General features: G+C 44.0%; 1 protein-coding gene and 1 long non-coding RNA gene across 4 annotated transcripts; one reads left to right on the top strand and one right to left on the bottom strand.

Moving 5' to 3' along the window:
• The first annotated feature begins 979 nt into the window (after positions 1-979).
• SERPINE3 (serpin family E member 3) lies at positions 980-14,650 on the top strand. Of its 2 annotated transcripts, XM_082216453.1 has the most exons (10): positions 980-3,049; positions 4,643-4,724; positions 6,124-6,414; positions 7,315-7,551; positions 7,984-8,181; positions 8,937-9,135; positions 10,900-11,000; positions 12,367-12,453; positions 13,578-13,661; positions 14,469-14,650. In XM_082216453.1, exons 3-10 carry the CDS (start codon positions 6,156-6,158, stop codon positions 14,510-14,512), a joined length of 1,209 nt encoding a protein of 402 aa, XP_082072579.1. In that variant the 5' UTR covers positions 980-3,049; positions 4,643-4,724; positions 6,124-6,155; the 3' UTR covers positions 14,513-14,650. The 2 variants fall into 2 exon arrangements, with proteins under 2 accessions (XP_082072579.1, XP_082072580.1); XM_082216454.1 differs by lacking the exon at positions 980-3,049 and having other exon boundaries at positions 4,636-4,724.
• LOC309528868 lies at positions 4,697-7,976 on the bottom strand. 2 transcript variants are annotated; one of them, XR_014217939.1, is made up of 3 exons: positions 7,610-7,976; positions 5,292-5,392; positions 4,697-4,797 (listed from the first exon to the last, which is right to left on the bottom strand). It is a non-coding gene; the product is annotated as an uncharacterized lncRNA (long non-coding RNA). The 2 variants fall into 2 exon arrangements; XR_014217940.1 differs by lacking the exon at positions 7,610-7,976 and adding an exon at positions 6,049-6,158 and having other exon boundaries at positions 5,292-5,397.
• Positions 14,651-16,639: the final 1,989 nt, after the last annotated feature.

The following is a 16,639-nucleotide window of genomic DNA, read 5'->3' as shown; positions in this document are numbered from 1 at the left end:
TCTGACTTAAAGAAATATTCTAGTGTGAGAAAAGACAAAAAGTATAGTGTGTCTATATACTGTATATATTTATTTACATATTACTTTTTGTCTGTAATTCTAAGCACCATATTATGGGTTTCCTGGTGGTCTCCCATCTGAGCACCTCAGCAGACCTGCCAAGTGTCCCTATTTTTCAGCGACAGTCCCAGATTAACAGAAGCCATCCCAGTTTCTGGTCTGACCCCGGAATGACCCGCTTTTCCTAAATACGTTCCAATTTTCATTGGAGAAATGTTAGAGCATATGTAGTTCTGTGACCCCCTGAGCCAAGGAGATAAGTAACTATACAACTGAAGGAGAGGGGTTTTTTTGGGGGGGGGTTAATGTTTAACGATGTTTTTGTATAAATTCGAAACTGCCCAGAGTGGCTGGGGCAACCCAGTCAGAATCATGATAATAATAATAATAATGATGATAATAATAATACTACAGTGGTGCCCCGCAAGACGAATGCCTCGCAAGACGGAAAACCCGCTAGACGAAAGGGTTTTCCGTTTTGGAGGTGCTTCACAAAACGAATTTCCTATGGGCTTGCTTCGCAAGACGAAAATGTCTTGTGAGTTCCTGCGGGTTTCCCCCCCTCCCCCCTTTTCCCAAGCCGCTAAGCCTCTTAACAGCTGATCTGCTAAGCCACTTATCAGCTGATCCGCTAAGCCACTTATCAGCTGATCCGCTAAGCCACTTATCAGCTGATCCGCTAAGCCGCTAAGCCGCTAAGCCGCTTATCAGCTGATCCGCTAAGCCCACTAAGCTGCTAATAGCGCTAATCCGCTAAGCTGCTAATAGCGCTAATCCGCTAAGCCGCTAATGGGCTTGTTTCGCAAGACGGAAAAAACCGCAAGACGAAGAGACTCGCGGAACGGATTCTTTTCGTCTTGCGAGGCACCACTGTAATGGAATAGGACATTCCTATTTTCAAGGGTGAAATGTTGGAGGGAGCTAGTGCTCAGTAGGTACAGAAACAACTACAGCTGGAATCCAAAGGAACAGGCACATTTTGCATATTTATAAAAAGTGGAAAGTGGAAGAAAAGTCATATGAGAAAACTTAGTAGTGTCACTTAATAGGAGCAGTGCTTGTGGCTGCTAGTTTTCTCAGGGCCCAGGGTTGTTGGGTCACAAGCTTCATTGGGACACCTCCCTCTGCTGGCTCATTGATCACCAGAGTGTTAAAAGGCCTAGTGATCTCCTATGGTGGGGTCATGTTGTGTGGATGCCTGATGATTGTCTTCCAAAGCAACTCCTCTATTCCGAACTTAAAAATGGAAAGCGTAATGCTGGTGGTCAACAAAAGAGGTTTAAAGACTGTCTCTGAAAAAATGTAGTATAACCACTGACAACTGGGAAACACTGGCCTGCGAGCGCTCCAGTTGGAGAACAGCCTTGACCAAAGGTGTCATGGGCTTTGAAGACACTCGAACTCAGGACGCAAGGGAGAAACGTGCTAAGAGGAAGGCATGCTTGGCAAATCCACACAGTGATCAACTCCTGCCCGGGAACCAATGTCCCCGCTGTGGAAGGACGTGTGGATCCAGAATAGGCCTCCACAGTCACTTACAAACTCATTGTTAAAATACGTGTTTATGGAAGACAATCTTGATCGCCAAAGAAGAGACATGTACCGTAAGTAGGATTTCTCTCAGCATCTGCATTCTGTGATGATAGTGAATTCCTCTTGAGCTTACCTGTGTGTTTTATTCCCTGGCACAAACAGTCAGCTAGCAACAGCTCCTGATTGGCCAGAGTTCCAAGGGAGGCAGGTGGACTGGAGTGAGAGATGGTGTGAGAGATTCATGGGGTCTGGGAGTGGGATTCTGTCAGGAAAGTTTGTTCTGACGGGGTAGGGCTGAGGAGAGCTGAGAACTCACAGTATATGCTCTAAGGTTCTGAACTGCAGAACACTGTTAAAAATAGAAAAGACATAGTCCCACATGATATTTACAGAAAAATGGTCCTCAGAGGGAATACTCTGACAGGAAAGGGCAGTAGTGATTCTGAAGCAAAGGAGGATTTGGGGGTCTATAAGGAAACAGTCGGGACGTGGGTGGCGCTGTGGGTTAAACCACAGAGCCTAGGACTTGCCAATCAGAAGGTCGGCGGTTCGAATCCCTGCAACGGGGTGAGCTCCCGTTGCTCGGTCCCTGCTCCTGCCAACCTAGCAGTTTGAAAGCACGTCAAAGTGCAAGTAGATAAATAGGTACCTCTCTGGCGGGAAGGTAAACGGCGTTTCCGTGCGCTGCTCTGGTTCGCCAGAAGCGGCTTAGTCATGCTGGCCACATGACCTGGAAGCGGTACACTGGCTCCCTTGGCCAATAAAGCGAGATGAGCACCATAACCCCAGAGTCGGTCACGGCTGGACCTAATGGTCAGGGGTCGCTTTACCTTTACCTTTAAGGAAACAGTCCAATTAAAATCCTAAATTCCTGAAGTGTGTGTAGAGAAGTCTGATCTATGGAAGATGTGTAAAAGAAAGTAACCTTAAGCCTGCAGCATACAGCCTATAACTTGAAACCGTATTCATTTTAGTAAAAAGCAACAGCACTGTTTGTTACATTTCGGTGGAAGAAGAAGAACCAAAACTCCTTGTTTACATCTGTTATAATAAAGTTTGTTTTCAACCTGTTTTCACAAAGAAAAAATCCACTGTCGCTTGTGATTCATTCTCCATTTGGGTATTTCACCTGAGGGAAAGGGAAACAGAGGACCGGCCCAGTGGCGCCAGGAAGAGAAAGTGCAGTTGCACCATTGCGTATGTCAGAGGAGCTCAAGAAAACCCCAGGAAAACATGAAGGTAATGTCCATTTCCAAGGATATGTTCAGTGTATATAAGAAAGTCTCTAAAACAGTTATAATTGCTAGCCTTCTCTTCTTTTTCACTGAGATGACATCATCCTGGAGGAAGACCTGGAGGAAGAGCAGGGGCCTTGAAGTTGTCCATCAACTGTGAGCAGCAGGACAGCAGACTGAGAAGACAAACAGGTCACCTAGTCAAAGTCTTCCCTGCTAGGGTGAGAGGCGCTGTGTTTCCAGTATGCTAATTCTTTCTAAATTTGCATGTGTGCATTGAAACTAGCATATGAAAATCTCCCCCCCCTCCATTTGGCCACCCTGATACCCTCTCTTCTTTCTCTTCCAATAAAAAAATCAGGAACAATCAGCCAAAGAATGGCAGTAGGGATGATAATTTAGGTGAACCGCTTTCCTCTCATGTGATACTTCCTAGTAAAAGTTCGGGGTGAGGGGCCATGGAACTCCTTGGAAATTGCGGAAGGACTGTACCTCGGGGGTAGGCGGTCTGATTGACATACAGAAAGCCACAGGTTCGATTCCCATCATCTCTGGATAAGACCAGAGGAAGCTGTCTTGTAGTTCCAGGATCAAATCAGAAACCGGGGTGGCTTCTCTAAATCTGGGACTGTCCCTGGAAAAGAGGGATACTTGGAGGGTCTGGAATCTCTCCTAGCTCTGCTTAGAGATGCTGGGGTTTTATTTATTTATTTTTCCAAAAAATTTATTAGTTTTCACAATATTATAAACAAACAAACAAACAAACACACACACACACACACACACACACACACACACAAGACAAACAAACATAAATCATAGCCTTATTGAAAATTTCACTTATTAACTTTGTTAAGTGATTTCCTTGCTTCCCCTTGGTTGAATTTCATTGCGTGTCCTTTTAACGGTTTTCCAAATCCCAATTCTTATGAAATTTAACTTAAACATTAACATCCTTAAATCTTCACCTTATGGAATTAAACATATTAATTCATCACTTAACATAAATAAAATCCTAAGCCAATTAAATTTCTGCAAGCTATTTTCAGTTAATATAACTTCACAAATTTAACTAGATAATCATTAAATTTAATCCACTCTTCCTGATACTCCTCCTCCTTCTGGTCCTGGACTCTTCCGGTTTGGTCGGCTAGCTCTGAAAAATCCATCATCTTCATCTGCCATTCTTCTATTGTTGGTAATTCTTGGGTTTTCCACTTTTTAGCTAACAAAATACAAAAATTGTGTGAGATGCTGGGGTTTTTAAAACCTGGGATCTTTTGCATGCCAAACGGGTGAGGGGACTGTCCCCTGCCTGAAATGGTGGACAGCCACTGTCAGTCTCTGCAGAGCTAGGTGGGGCAAGGGCATGACTGAGTGCAAGGCAGCTTCCTAAGTTTCTAACTCATTTTGTCTAGAGTGGCTGTTTCCACCAGCCGTTGAGATAAGCCTTGTGTCTGGCACACGGCAGGCATGGTTTTCCCTTCCACTAGGGAATGAGAAATCTATGGAATGCATGAAAAGAGAAGTGGGAGGGAGGTCAGTGATACTGGAAGGTGATACTTTTCTCAGTTGAAGCAGGTCACACGCCTACGGAGGCTTGAATGGTGCTTGCTGGCTCTTTCTCCATCAGTACCTTTTTGTTCCTTGCCTGGGATTTGCTGGGCAGTTACATGCCTCCTCGCCTGGCTCCATGCAGAGCCCATGGGAATTTGGACAGGGTGGTACAGACATCGCCGACAGAGACCACGATCGCTGACTATCCCTTTCAGGGAGGTCTTATGACTAACACCCCACTTCTTGATATATTAAAGAAGCGGGTAGACCCAACACACGACACCGGTCTCAGCTGAAACAAAGAGAAAGGCATTGCACTGCAATCCGAAGGAAACCGCGGTGAGTAAGTCTTCGGAGCTTATATGCTCGCTAGAGAAAAGAGCCGCGGTGGTAGACGTCTGTGTGTAAAATTCTGGAATGAAACAAGACATCGTGTTTAACCACTGAGGCTGTTTAAATCTAGCTGGTGAGCCTGTTTTGTTCATTTGCCTAGGAAGATTTAAAAGTAATATGCATTAGAAGTTATTGTTCAGTCTATAGCTGAAAAATAGCTACCTGTTCTATAACTTTGTCTAGCTTAAGGACTTTTAATAGACTTTTCTCATGCACATACCAAAGTTCAGTAATAGTGAACATTTTTCCTGTTTTGTATCTCTTGTTTTCTAGGATCGATATAGCAAAAACAACTTTCTCTCTCTCTCACACACACTCATACAACTTTCTTTGTACCATTTTTTTTTAAATCAAAGTTAATATCTTGCCACTGTGTACAACCTGACTGACTAGACATTCTGGCCAACGTTCCTTATACCTGATACATGGAATGGAGCAAGAACCCTTTTGCCATTACAGATGTTACATTATATGTCCAGCATGGCATTTTATAATCAGTAGCCTGGTACTCACAGGTGACCAGAAATTCCATGCAGGCGAATGAGTGGACTGATGGAGAAGGATGGATCACCTGCCCGTTCTCAAGTGGGCTGCAAGAGGAAGGATGCTTCCTCCTTTCCTTTTTTTTTTTAAAAAAAAATAATATTCAGTTTTTATTAGTTCTCATACATATATCATACATTATTCAACTTAACCAAACAATCGTTTTGTAAATTCCCCTCTCTTCCTTGGCTTCCCTCCATTTCCATTTCTGGTTTGTTAAACCACTTGTTGCATTCTGCTGCTTATATATAGTAGTATATTATCACATTGTTATCTTTCTTGTTCTCTCTAATTACATTATATATGTTTATTTTGAACCCTGCCAAAGAATCCATGCTTTTACATTGTTTCTGCAAATATGTTACAAAAGGTACCCATTCTTTTCCAAAGTCACTATTTTTTTCACGCAGTTTATCTGTCAATTTTGCTAATTCTGCATATTCCATCAACTTTTCATGCCATTGTTCTTTGGATGGTATTTCTCCCGTCTTCCAGTTTTGTGCCATTAAAATTCTTGCTGCTGTTGTCGCATACATAAATAGTGTCCTCAATTCTTTCTTCACATCTTAAACCTAAAATACCCAATGGAAAAGCTTCTGGTTTCTTTACAAATGTTATTTTAAACGATGCACCCTCCTTTCCAACACAACTCTCCACCTTTCCACTGCCAGCCCCTGACAGGCTAGTAAGACTTTTTGCAGGCTAGTAACTTTAGTGGGATATTCACAACGCTATGTCAGTATTTGGTTCGATAGTCGTTTCTGTTGGTGACTGACTATCCCCATCGCTGGTTGCTATGCAGACTTGAGACCATCTTTCAGCAGATCTGCCTTCATGCTGCCCTTTTCCATCACTACCCTCCTTCTGTCACTTGGTTCCTCGAACGTTGGAGGCTGCGAGCACAACCATGAACCACAGAACCTGAACACGGAGTTTGCCCTCGCTCTCTACCAACGCTGGGCAGAGCGCAACCACGGAATCAACCTCGCCATCTCCCCAGTGAGCGTGGCTCTTTCTTTGGGGCTTCTGCAATTTGGGGCGCAAGGGAGGACACTAGCCCAACTGCAGCATGCTCTGGGATACAGCACTCATGGTAAGGCAACCTTCTGAGAAACAGCTTTTCGGTGAGCAGTGCAGGCTGTCGTGAGCTTCGCCTGACAGCTTGGACTGTCCTGGTAGGCAGAGCATATAAAAACAAAAGCATGTCATCCAAGGGGACTTACTTCTGAGTTAACCCCTTTCATGCCATGCTCTTCACTTCAATGGGCTTTACATGTGCATGCTACACCTTGAAAGTTCATTCTTTCCCCTCAAAGGATTCTGGGTACTGTAGTTCACTCCTCACAGAGTTGCCAGTTTCAGCAACAATGAATGAACTGCAGTGCCCAGAATTCTTTAAGGAAAGAATGTGCCTCAGGTAGCCTTATGGTTATAAACTGGCCATCATAAATATGGATGGTATGAATCTACAGATATGCATGAATATCTCATAGTAACTAAGCTTATAAGGCATGGTAAACAAATAAGAACTAATCATAGCTGGGAGAGCAGGGGGGCAGCTGCCCCCCTAAATCAAGTAAATAAATAAAAATACTTCACTAACTGACCAATTGTGCCACTGATATCTTAGTTCTGCCCCCTCCAACATAAATCCTGCCCCCCTAACATAAATCCTGGCTATGCCCATGAGCAGGAGATCCAAAGGATGCAATAGATAGTTAGGAGCAGTGCTTTTTTCTGGGGGTACGCATACCCCTAAACATTTTGTGAATCTTTGTACTTTTGTCCATTTATTTTTCCCAGTTCAAACTATAAAATGGTGATTTTCTTGAGTCAAAATGAGAGTACCCCTAAACATTCTTTTAGAAAGAAGGCCCTGGTTAGGCAGAACACTGCCTCACTCCTTGAAATGGTCTTCTAAGGGCATTTTTCATCCCACTGTTTGTCCACTGTTTAAGAGACTGATAACCCCAATAAATTACTTTGTTCCTAGATCAGGACGTTCAAGACTTCCTGCACACTGTGTACAGAGAAGTGACCAACTCAAGCCAAAGCCCTGTCACAGCACAGCTGGCGTGTGCCCTCTTTGTTCAAGCCGGAACGCATCTTTTGCCGCCGTTTGTTCAGCATGCCGCACTCTGGGCAAACAACACAGTACACCAGGCTAACTTCAGTGAGCCTAACAGGACTGCGGCTCAGATAAATGAATGGTTTGCCACAAGCACTGGAGGTAAAGTGACAATGCTCTGCCCCCCACAGTTGTGCCATGCAGTTTTTAAATGCAGAACTTTAGCACCAGGACTTTGAGATGTCAGCTAAGCAGACTGCAGGACACCTTCGGTCTGGAACCCAGGTTGATAAGAAGCACACTGCAGAAAAAAAGGGAACAGCTGCTATCATGGTAGAAATATGAGAAGCTGACTTGTACCAAATCAGACCACTGGTTCATCTAGCCTCAGTCTTGTCTGCACTGGTAGGCAGCACCTTTGCATGGTTTTAGGCAAGCTTCTCTCCCACCCGTATGTCCCCAACTCTATTTGAATAGACTAAAACCAAACAGGAAATCACATCTATTTCTGAATATCCTTTTCAAATACAAGTGATCAATGTGACCTTTGCTACAGGATTAGCCTGAATGACTATCCTCTTCTTTCCTTTGCAGATGGAGAAACAAGTTACCTATCTTTGGAAACTCTTGATTCCCCGCTTAACCAGATAGCTGTGGTGAGCGTGATGTCCTTCAAAAGCACTTGGCAAAGGAAATTCACCTTCACAGATACTCAGACCTTGTCCTTTACAACCACAGAGGGCCTCATCCTGAAAGTGCCTACTATGTATCTCAGCGCAGAAGTCAACTATGGTAAGGAGAGCCAGTGTGGTGGTTAAGAGCGGTAGTCTCGTAATCTGGTGAACCGGGTTCGCATCCCCGTTCCTCCACATGCAGCTGCTGGGTGACATTGGGCCAGTCACACTTCTCTGAAGTCTCTCAGCCCCACTCACCTCACAGAGTGTTTGTTGTGGGGGAGGAAGGGAAAGGAGAATGTTAGCCGCTTTGAGACTCCTTCAGGTAGTGATAAAGCGGGATATCAAATCCAAACACCTCTTCTTCTTCTTCTAATTATATTGGGGATGGATACAAACCACACAGACTGCCCACATGCAGTTTCTTCGCTGAAGTAATCTGCAATGCATATAGAGTATCATAGAATCATAGAATTGTAGCGTTGGAAGGGACCCCAAGGGTCATTTAGTCCAACCCCCTGCAATGCAGGAATCTCAGCTAAAGCATCCATGACAGATGGCCATCCAGCCGCTACTTAAAAACCTCCAAGGAAGGAGAAAACAATGGTGAGAGCTGTGCTCCTCTGCCAGTTTCCTCTGCAACAGCAGAGGCGTGTGTTTTTGCTTATTGAGATCTAATGAATCCAGAGCCTTAAAAATCAGGCCTATTTGACAGCCAAAAGCTTTTATACTGACACCCAAGGTGAGGTACAAACGGATGCAAATGATGGATATGTTGCAAAGCTACACATTACTACAAAAGCGCTTTCCGATTAACCTTAACCGCTGAGTCACTTGAATAGTCCTAAACAAACATTTCCCCCCAAAACACAGGTGAATTCCTACTGGACTCTCTGGAGCGGGTCAGTGTGGTTGAATTGCCCTATCTGGGGGAGGCAGTCAGTATGTTTGTGGTGCTTCCATCTGACAGGAGAACACCTATAGCTGAGATTGAGAGATACCTTTCAGCCCGAAATTTCCCGCTGTGGTCCAACAGCCTGAGAAGAACAAAGATGGACCTATTTCTTCCCAGGTAAAGGTTATATGTACACACATTTGCCTGGCCTTTGTGGAATTTGATCTCTGGTTGTGGAGAGCTGTTGCGTTTGCAAAGTAAAGGAAGGATTGAACCCTGCTTAATAAGAATACACACAGAGGCTTGGACCAGCAAGACTCTGGGAAGGGTGCGTATAATCATGTCTCTCTGTGCTTGTCCGTCTCTCCAGACCCCTGGCCCAGGTAGTTTTTATTCACAAAAGAACTTTTTACAGAGTGTTCGAAAGAACCAATCAGGTTTCTTCTGAGCATTTCCACAAACCCACGTGGGGAGAAAGTTAGATCAAAAGAAATTCTTTTAACTACAAAGACTACTACTCTGAGCATGCATACATAATCTGAGAGTAAATAAAAGAGGACTAGAGAAACTCCAGAGATCACAAACAGGAGTATACAAGAGAGGATGGAAGGATGGCAAGGAGATAGGCATCTTTATCACCTTCCTGTGAAACTATTTCCAGGCCCTAAGATTAACATCCTAAGATTAATATACATCAAAGAAACTTGCCCACTATCTTTGAGAACCCCGGACGCCTGCCTGTCTAAGCAACTGGGCTGTGTACGTGACAAGAGGAATGGGCAGTAGAGGAAATGGCCAGAGATGCAGAGGTGTAGATTGATCAAGAATCATATAAAAATAGTTTAAACCCAGTCAACGCAATGCTTTCATTGCTGACACAGATGGCTTACTCTATATTTGTTATAATTCCTCATAGCAATCCCACCTGATCACTACATCTCTGGATATTTGCACTCCTACAGAGAGCGGAGGTGTGGGTATGCGTGAACACAACTGTAGGGGTAGACAACATTATTATGAACAGGAAATGATGACTAAAGTTGGGGTGGCTGGAATTGTAAAAGAACAGAGGAGAAGAAAACTAGCTTTTATGAGAGTCAGTTGGGGTGAGAGGAGAAGGGAAACAAGTAGAAGTGTAATGCACGTAAACCAGAATCTCTAAGGCTTTCCTAAGGGCTCCTTTAGTTTCAAACCATTTAGCAGACTTACAAGATGGGTTTTAGATTAGGAACAGGTTTAGAAAACTGGCACATGAAATGCTTTTGCATTCTCAGAGTTGAGGCAAAGAGCAATAAATAAGCTGCGCAGACGAAATGTCATGCTCCCGTATTTTACCTCAGCAACATTGGTAAAGTAGTCATAATGCAAGTAATTTCCACATTATAGAAGCCAACTCAGAATACAAATGATCCATAGGAGCCTTGTCAGAAAGTAACTGGAATGCTTCATGCCTGCATCCTCTTGCAAACATGATTAAATCCCATTCTGGATGACACTTCACTAGCACATCTTATGGTTCCATCATAATATTAAATTGCTTTGTTTTTCTGTCATCGTTTTGTTTCACTGAATAAAGAAATGTTGTATTTCTCAACTGATGGCTATGATAAACTGCTGGGGTGAAATTGGTCTTTTAAGTACCGGTAAATACATACAAACTAAAGGAGTACAGCATCAAAATCTGTGAGTGAGGATGGAAAAGAGATGCAGAGACCACCAGTGTGGCTTAGTGTTGTGGTAGTGCTTCTGATTTTGCCCCTGGGTGCAATTCTCCTTCTGATTTTGAGTCCTCATGCCTTGGAGAACAGGAGTCTCAACCCAGGGCCACGTAAATTGGCATGGCTTTATTCCTGTAAACAGGTGGGTTATAATAAGGAGCAAAACAAAGATAGGGGCAGCTTGCAAGTGGCTTGTCTAAATGTCCACCCATCGAAATTTCAGGTTCAGAATTGAAAACCACTTGGACCTGAAAACGGTTTTGCCTACATTAGGAATTACAGACATGTTTGATCCAACTATGGCCAATTTTAAAGGGATTTCAGGTAAGTCTCACACGCCTTGTTAGTGTGTTGGATCCCCTTGTCCATTTTGTGGCAGTGATTCAGGGCAACAGGTCGTTGCAACTGGCAAAGCCAAAGTCAAGGGTCCGCATGGTTGGGCATCTCCTGAGGACCCACATCCCAGCAGAGGGCCTCCTAACCAGAGCCCTGTGGACCTCCTTTCCAGATTGCTCCCTTTCACTCTAGTTCAGACAACCAGGGTAAACGCCACTACCTGCTTGTTTCCTCTTGGCTTGGCCAGCCAGCGGAGGGAGCCTTGCTGAATCAGCCCCAAAGCCCATCTCACTCATCATTCTGTTCCCACTGTGGCCTCCCAGATGCCTTTGGGGAGCCCACAACCAGTCCTCTTCTCTCAATATCCCCAGCAATTTGGAAGCATTTTGTTATTCCACCTGGAGGTAATAAAACCATGGAAATCATCTGCAGGAGCGCCTTGGGTCATTCCCCGAGTTGGCGATGTTCACTTAACAAGAAGAAACCAAGCCTTTAGTGCCATTGGCCCAATCCTGTGGAACACGCTGCCATTAGAGATTCAGAGGGCGCTTTCTGTGCCAGTTTTTAAACACATGCTAAAAACCTTTCTGCTCTACCAGACATATGCAGCCAATTAAAACTACATCCCTCACAATGCTCTACTGATGTCTGTTTTTTGTTGTTGCTGTTTTTTGCTTTTAACTTTTCATGACTTTATCATTGGGCTTCATGTTTTTATATTGCTGTAAACCACTGTGATATATCTTTCTGAAACAGCAGTACATCAGCGGATCTATTTCCCATCAATTTGTCTAGTCCCTTTTAAAGCCATTCAGGTTGGCAGCCACCATTACATCCTGCGAATAAATTCCATTATTTTCCTGTGTTCTGACTCTTGCACCATTCAACTGTACTAGACAAATAAGATTTTCAGTAAATATGAAAGTAAGGTGTGGGTTGGGGCGTGGGTGGCGCTGTGGGTTAAACCACAGAGCCTAGGGCTTGCTGATCAGAAGGTCGGCGGTTCAAATCCCCGCGACGGTGTGAGCTCCTGTTGCTCGGTCCCTGCTCCTGCCAACCTAGCAATTCGAAAGCGCATCAAAGTGCAAGTAGATAAATAGGTACTGCTCCAGCGGGAAGGTAAATGGCATTTCCGTGCGCTGCTCTGGTTTGCCAGAAGCGGCTTAGTCATGCTGGCCACATGACCCGGAAGCTGTATGCCGGCTCCCTTGGCCAATAAAGCGAGATGAGTGCCGCAACCCTAAAGTTGGTCACGACTGGACCAAGTGGTCAGGGGTCCCTTTACCTTTACTTTTAAGGTTGTATTGGCTTTGCGTTGACAACTGGAATGACTAGTAATTGTTTTCTTTCCTAGAACAAGAACATCTTTATATCTCAGAAGCTACCCACAGAGCAAAGATTGAAGTGACAGAAGATGGAACAAAGGCCTCAGGCACCACAGGTAAACCAGGTGGAGATGGTTCTTGCATTAGCCTTGATAACCAGCACAGGCTGATTATTTACATTTATTCAATTCCTAAACCATCGCCCTTCAGTCCCACAGAACTAATTCCTCCAGTTTGCCAGTAGAAGGTTCTGGGGATGTTATGTCCATAATGCTTGCAAGCAATATAGGGAGGAACTTACCCTATTGAAACTACAGTCCAAATTCCACATCAGATGATTAGTGGGTTCAGCATGAGTTCATTGCCAAAGAGTTATTTGTCAAGCAGAATAGTGCAAAGGTGGGATGGGCTTAGGGCAACTGCACAAAAGTGACCAGCTTGATAATAAACATGCATGTCCTTCGGCCTGCTGCCCGTTTCCTAAAAACCTATGCAAAAGCTTGTATATGAGGATAAGAAAAAAAACAAAAAAAACAACACTCTGTTACCTAAGCTGATATTGGCAAACCATTTTTGGTGTAGTCCATTTCACAAGGGAGAAGGTTATTCTCAAGCCTCCCTCCCTTCAGAGGATGAAATTGATTACACCAGAAAGCATAGCTACATAATTAAATTTAATCATTACAGACAACCAGTGATATGAGGAATAAAGCTCCACATGGAGTTAGTTGGAAGTCACTTTATTCTTTATTCTTTTCTTTTTTCCAATTGTAGTTTGTTATTATGTTTATATCCTTATAATTTTGTTTTTGTGTTTTCTTCTGTTTTTGTATTATTTGTTTTATTCAGTGTTTGTTTGTATGATGTATAAGCATAAATTTAAATTTAAAAATAAAATAAAATAAAGCATACCTCCGTGCCAACTTACCTTGGGAAAGAACAGACAAGGGCCAATGGATCTACATAAGTGCAAGGGCCCAGCCAGTAGCATATCCAACTTGTGAATATTCCCAGAGTTTGACAATATGGGCTGAAAATATGGGAACCAGCCCAGGAAGTGGCTTGGTGTTCATCGGCCATGACAACCACGTTCCTGCAGTTCACCTGAACATGTCAAGGGTGGTGGCACCAGCCACGTCTGATCAGGACAGACATTTATTTCAATGCTAGCGTGGTAACTTTGACTTCTTGTGAAACTTCTGGCACTCCATACTTGTTTTTTTTTTTTTTAACCACACAGCTATGGTGTTGCTAAAACGATCCCGGGCTCCTGTCTTCAAAGCTGATAGACCTTTTAATTTTCTCCTTAGGCAAGGCAGAACAGGTAAATATCAATTAAATTTACCCGTAGAAGTTATGATGATGATAGCAAAATGCTATTGCCTTCTTTAACACACTATATAGCTTGGAAGTCCATAAAAGTTCACAAAACCAAAGAAAATGAACATTGGGGATTGCTTTCTTGAAAGCATCACCACACCAAAGACTGTGTGTTAGTCTCATGACATGGGTGTAGCCAGGGAGGAGGGGAGGTAGCTGCTCCCTAAATCAAGTAAATCAACCAAAATACTTAATTAACTGACCAATTGTGTCACAGATAACTCGGCTCTGCCCTTACCCACCAAAATAAAGCCTGCCCCACTATAAATCCTGTTTACACCCATGGCTCCTGGTGTCAGTTTTCCAAATCCAGGATGATGCTTTCAAGGATGCAATTTCAGCCACATTTATTCTGAGCCTTCCCAAATAAATTGATTGTATTTCCCTTTTCGCAGCAGGTTAAGAGAATGCCCTATTCAAAACCATTTTCTTCCTTTTATTGTTGTTTGTTAATTAAATTTTTATACCCTTAATCCGTAGATCTCAGGACGGTTCCTTGATTAGCTGTTCTTCCTTCTGTTAACCCAGTTATATAAATATAAATTTATATAAGTTTTTGGCTAGAAGTGAAGGTTGCTAATGAACATCTTTCCCATTCCCAGTTTCCAAAAGTGACTGACTTTCATTAATCACCTCCACATCCCCTCCCCACCCTGTTCTATAAAAATAATTAAATTTAAGTTACATCAGTATGAGCATTTATAAAATGAAGTTGAAGAAACTAATAATAATTTCTTTTCTTTTTTTACAGGTTCAATTCTGTTTATTGGAAGACTTACAAATCCTACTGAGTGAACTAGTCCTATCCATGCTTCCATATATCTGCGTTCCCATAAACACAAAAAGCATTAATAGGACGTTTAAGTGTTGTGACTATCAAGAGGAAGCTGTGTGAAACTTTGGGCTGTAAATAAAAAGATATGCTGATTGCCATTTCTGTTGTGGTTCTGTTCTGTTATAGCAGTTATAGACTTCTGGAAAATGCCTTAGGGCTCCTGCGTTCGAATCCTCTTGTGGGTTTCCCTCAGGCATTTGGTGAAGCTCTTCAACAGCTTAGCCCAGTTGGTTAGAGCACGGTGCTGATAACGTCAAGGTGCTGATAACGTCAAGGTGGGCCAGCCATATATTTCTTCATTGCAAGGGGTTGGACTACATGTCCCCAGGGTCCCTTCCAACTCTACAATTCTATGATTCTGTGATTCTTATGTTCTCAAGCTCCCCTGGTGCCTTCCAAGTGTGGCCACTCAGTTTCCTCAAGTACTTGAGGAATTGCAGCCTGTCATAATAGGATGACAGCTGATGGTCAGCAACAAGCCTCTTCTATCTGCTGGGATTGTCGGGCGGCATATGCTGTCCCTGCTCAAAGATGCCTGTTGCTTACAGGTAAAGGTAAAGGGACCCCTGACCAATTAGGTCCAGTCGTGGCCGACTCTGGGGTTGCGGCGCTCATCTTGCTTTATTGGCCGAGGGAGCCGGCGTACAGCTTCCGGGTCATGTGGCCAGCATGACTAAGCCGCTTCTGACGAACCAGAGCAGCTTACGCCGTTTACCTTCCCGCCGGAGCGGTACCTATTTATCTACTTGCACTTTGATGTGCTTTGGAACTGCTAGGTTGGCAGGAGCAGGGACCGAGCAATAGGAACTCACCCTGTCGCGGGGATTCGAACCGCTGACCTTCTGATCGGCAAGTCCTAGGCTCTGTGGTTTAACCAACACATTAAAGGTAAAGGGACCCCTGACCATTAGGTCCAGTCGTGGCCGACTCTGGGGTTGCGGCGCTCATCTTGCTTTATTGGCCGAGGGAGCTGGCGTACAGATTCCGGGTCATGTGGCCAGCATGACTAAGCCGCTTCTGGCGAACCAGAGCAGCGCACGGAAACACCATTTACCTTCCCGCCGGAGTGGTACCTATATGTCTACTTGCACTTTGACGTGTTTTCAAACTGCTATGTTGGCAGGAGCAGGGACCGAGCAATGGGAGCTCACAACGTCGCAGGGATTCGAACCGCCGACCTTCTGATCAGCAAGTTCTTGGCTCTGTGGTTTAACCCACAGCGCCACCCGCGTCCCTTACAGCTACGGCCATCTAATTCTAGTTTGCGTAAGGGAGTTTCTACCCAAAGTATCTGCCAGGGAAATATAGGATCTGGAAAGGTTAACCTCTCTCAAAGCTGCGAAGGCTGCATCACTTAGGAAGATAATATCCTTTAGTATTTCGTATCCATCTCTTAATAAACAACCCAGCAAGATGTCCTTTCAGCCAACTTCAGATGATAGAGGGGAGCTAGGTTTCCACCATTTATTTAGACACCTTTGACTTTCACAAATTTAAGCAGGTGTGTTAAGTCTAAGGCCTCAATTCTCTGGTCATTCCACACTGAATTCAGCAGAATTTTATTCTGAGTCAAAGCTTGCGTCGTATTGGGCTGCCCACGATTAATCTTTCTTTCTGTAGCTTTGCATAACTAAAAAAGCGACATGCTTTTTCAACAGTAGAGGTTTGGTGGGTCAAAAGTGTCCGAGCCTCCCTCCCGCCGATTCTGCATCTTATTATAGGAGTCCTGAAAATGAATCGTGCCTCTCAGGGCACCACACATTCAGCAGTGTTTGGGAAAACAAACAGGGAAGGGCAGGTCTCCTTCTTCCACCGTTGAGATATATAAGAAAAAGAGAACTCTATGTTGTTGTTGTTGTTTAGTCGTTTAGTCGTGTCCGACTCTTTGTGACCCCATGGATCAGAGCACGCCAGGCACTCCTGTCTTCCACTGCCTCCCGCAGTTTGGTCAGACTCATGCTGGTAGCCTCGAGAACAGTGTCCAACCATCTCGTCCTCTGTCGTCCCCTTCTCCTTGTTCCCTCCATCTTTCCCAACATCAGGGTCTTTTCCTGGGAGTCTTCTCTTCTCATGAGGTGGCCAAAGTA

This window comes from Podarcis vaucheri, assembly GCF_965113315.1.
Source record: "Podarcis vaucheri genome assembly, chromosome: 3".
Classification (NCBI taxonomy): Eukaryota; Metazoa; Chordata; class Lepidosauria; order Squamata; family Lacertidae; genus Podarcis; species Podarcis vaucheri.
This window is presented reverse-complemented; position numbering and strand designations above follow the sequence as displayed.

Coding starts and splice junctions, on each gene's coding strand:
- SERPINE3 (XM_082216453.1), top strand. CDS start 6,156: ATGCTGCCCTTTTCCATCACTACCCTCCTTCTGTCACTTGGTTCCTCG. Junction 9,136..10,899: donor ATGGACCTATTTCTTCCCAG/GTAAAGGTTATA, acceptor TCGAAATTTCAG/GTTCAGAATTGAAAACCACT. Junction 12,454..13,577: donor AAAGGCCTCAGGCACCACAG/GTAAACCAGGTG, acceptor TTAACCACACAG/CTATGGTGTTGCTAAAACGA.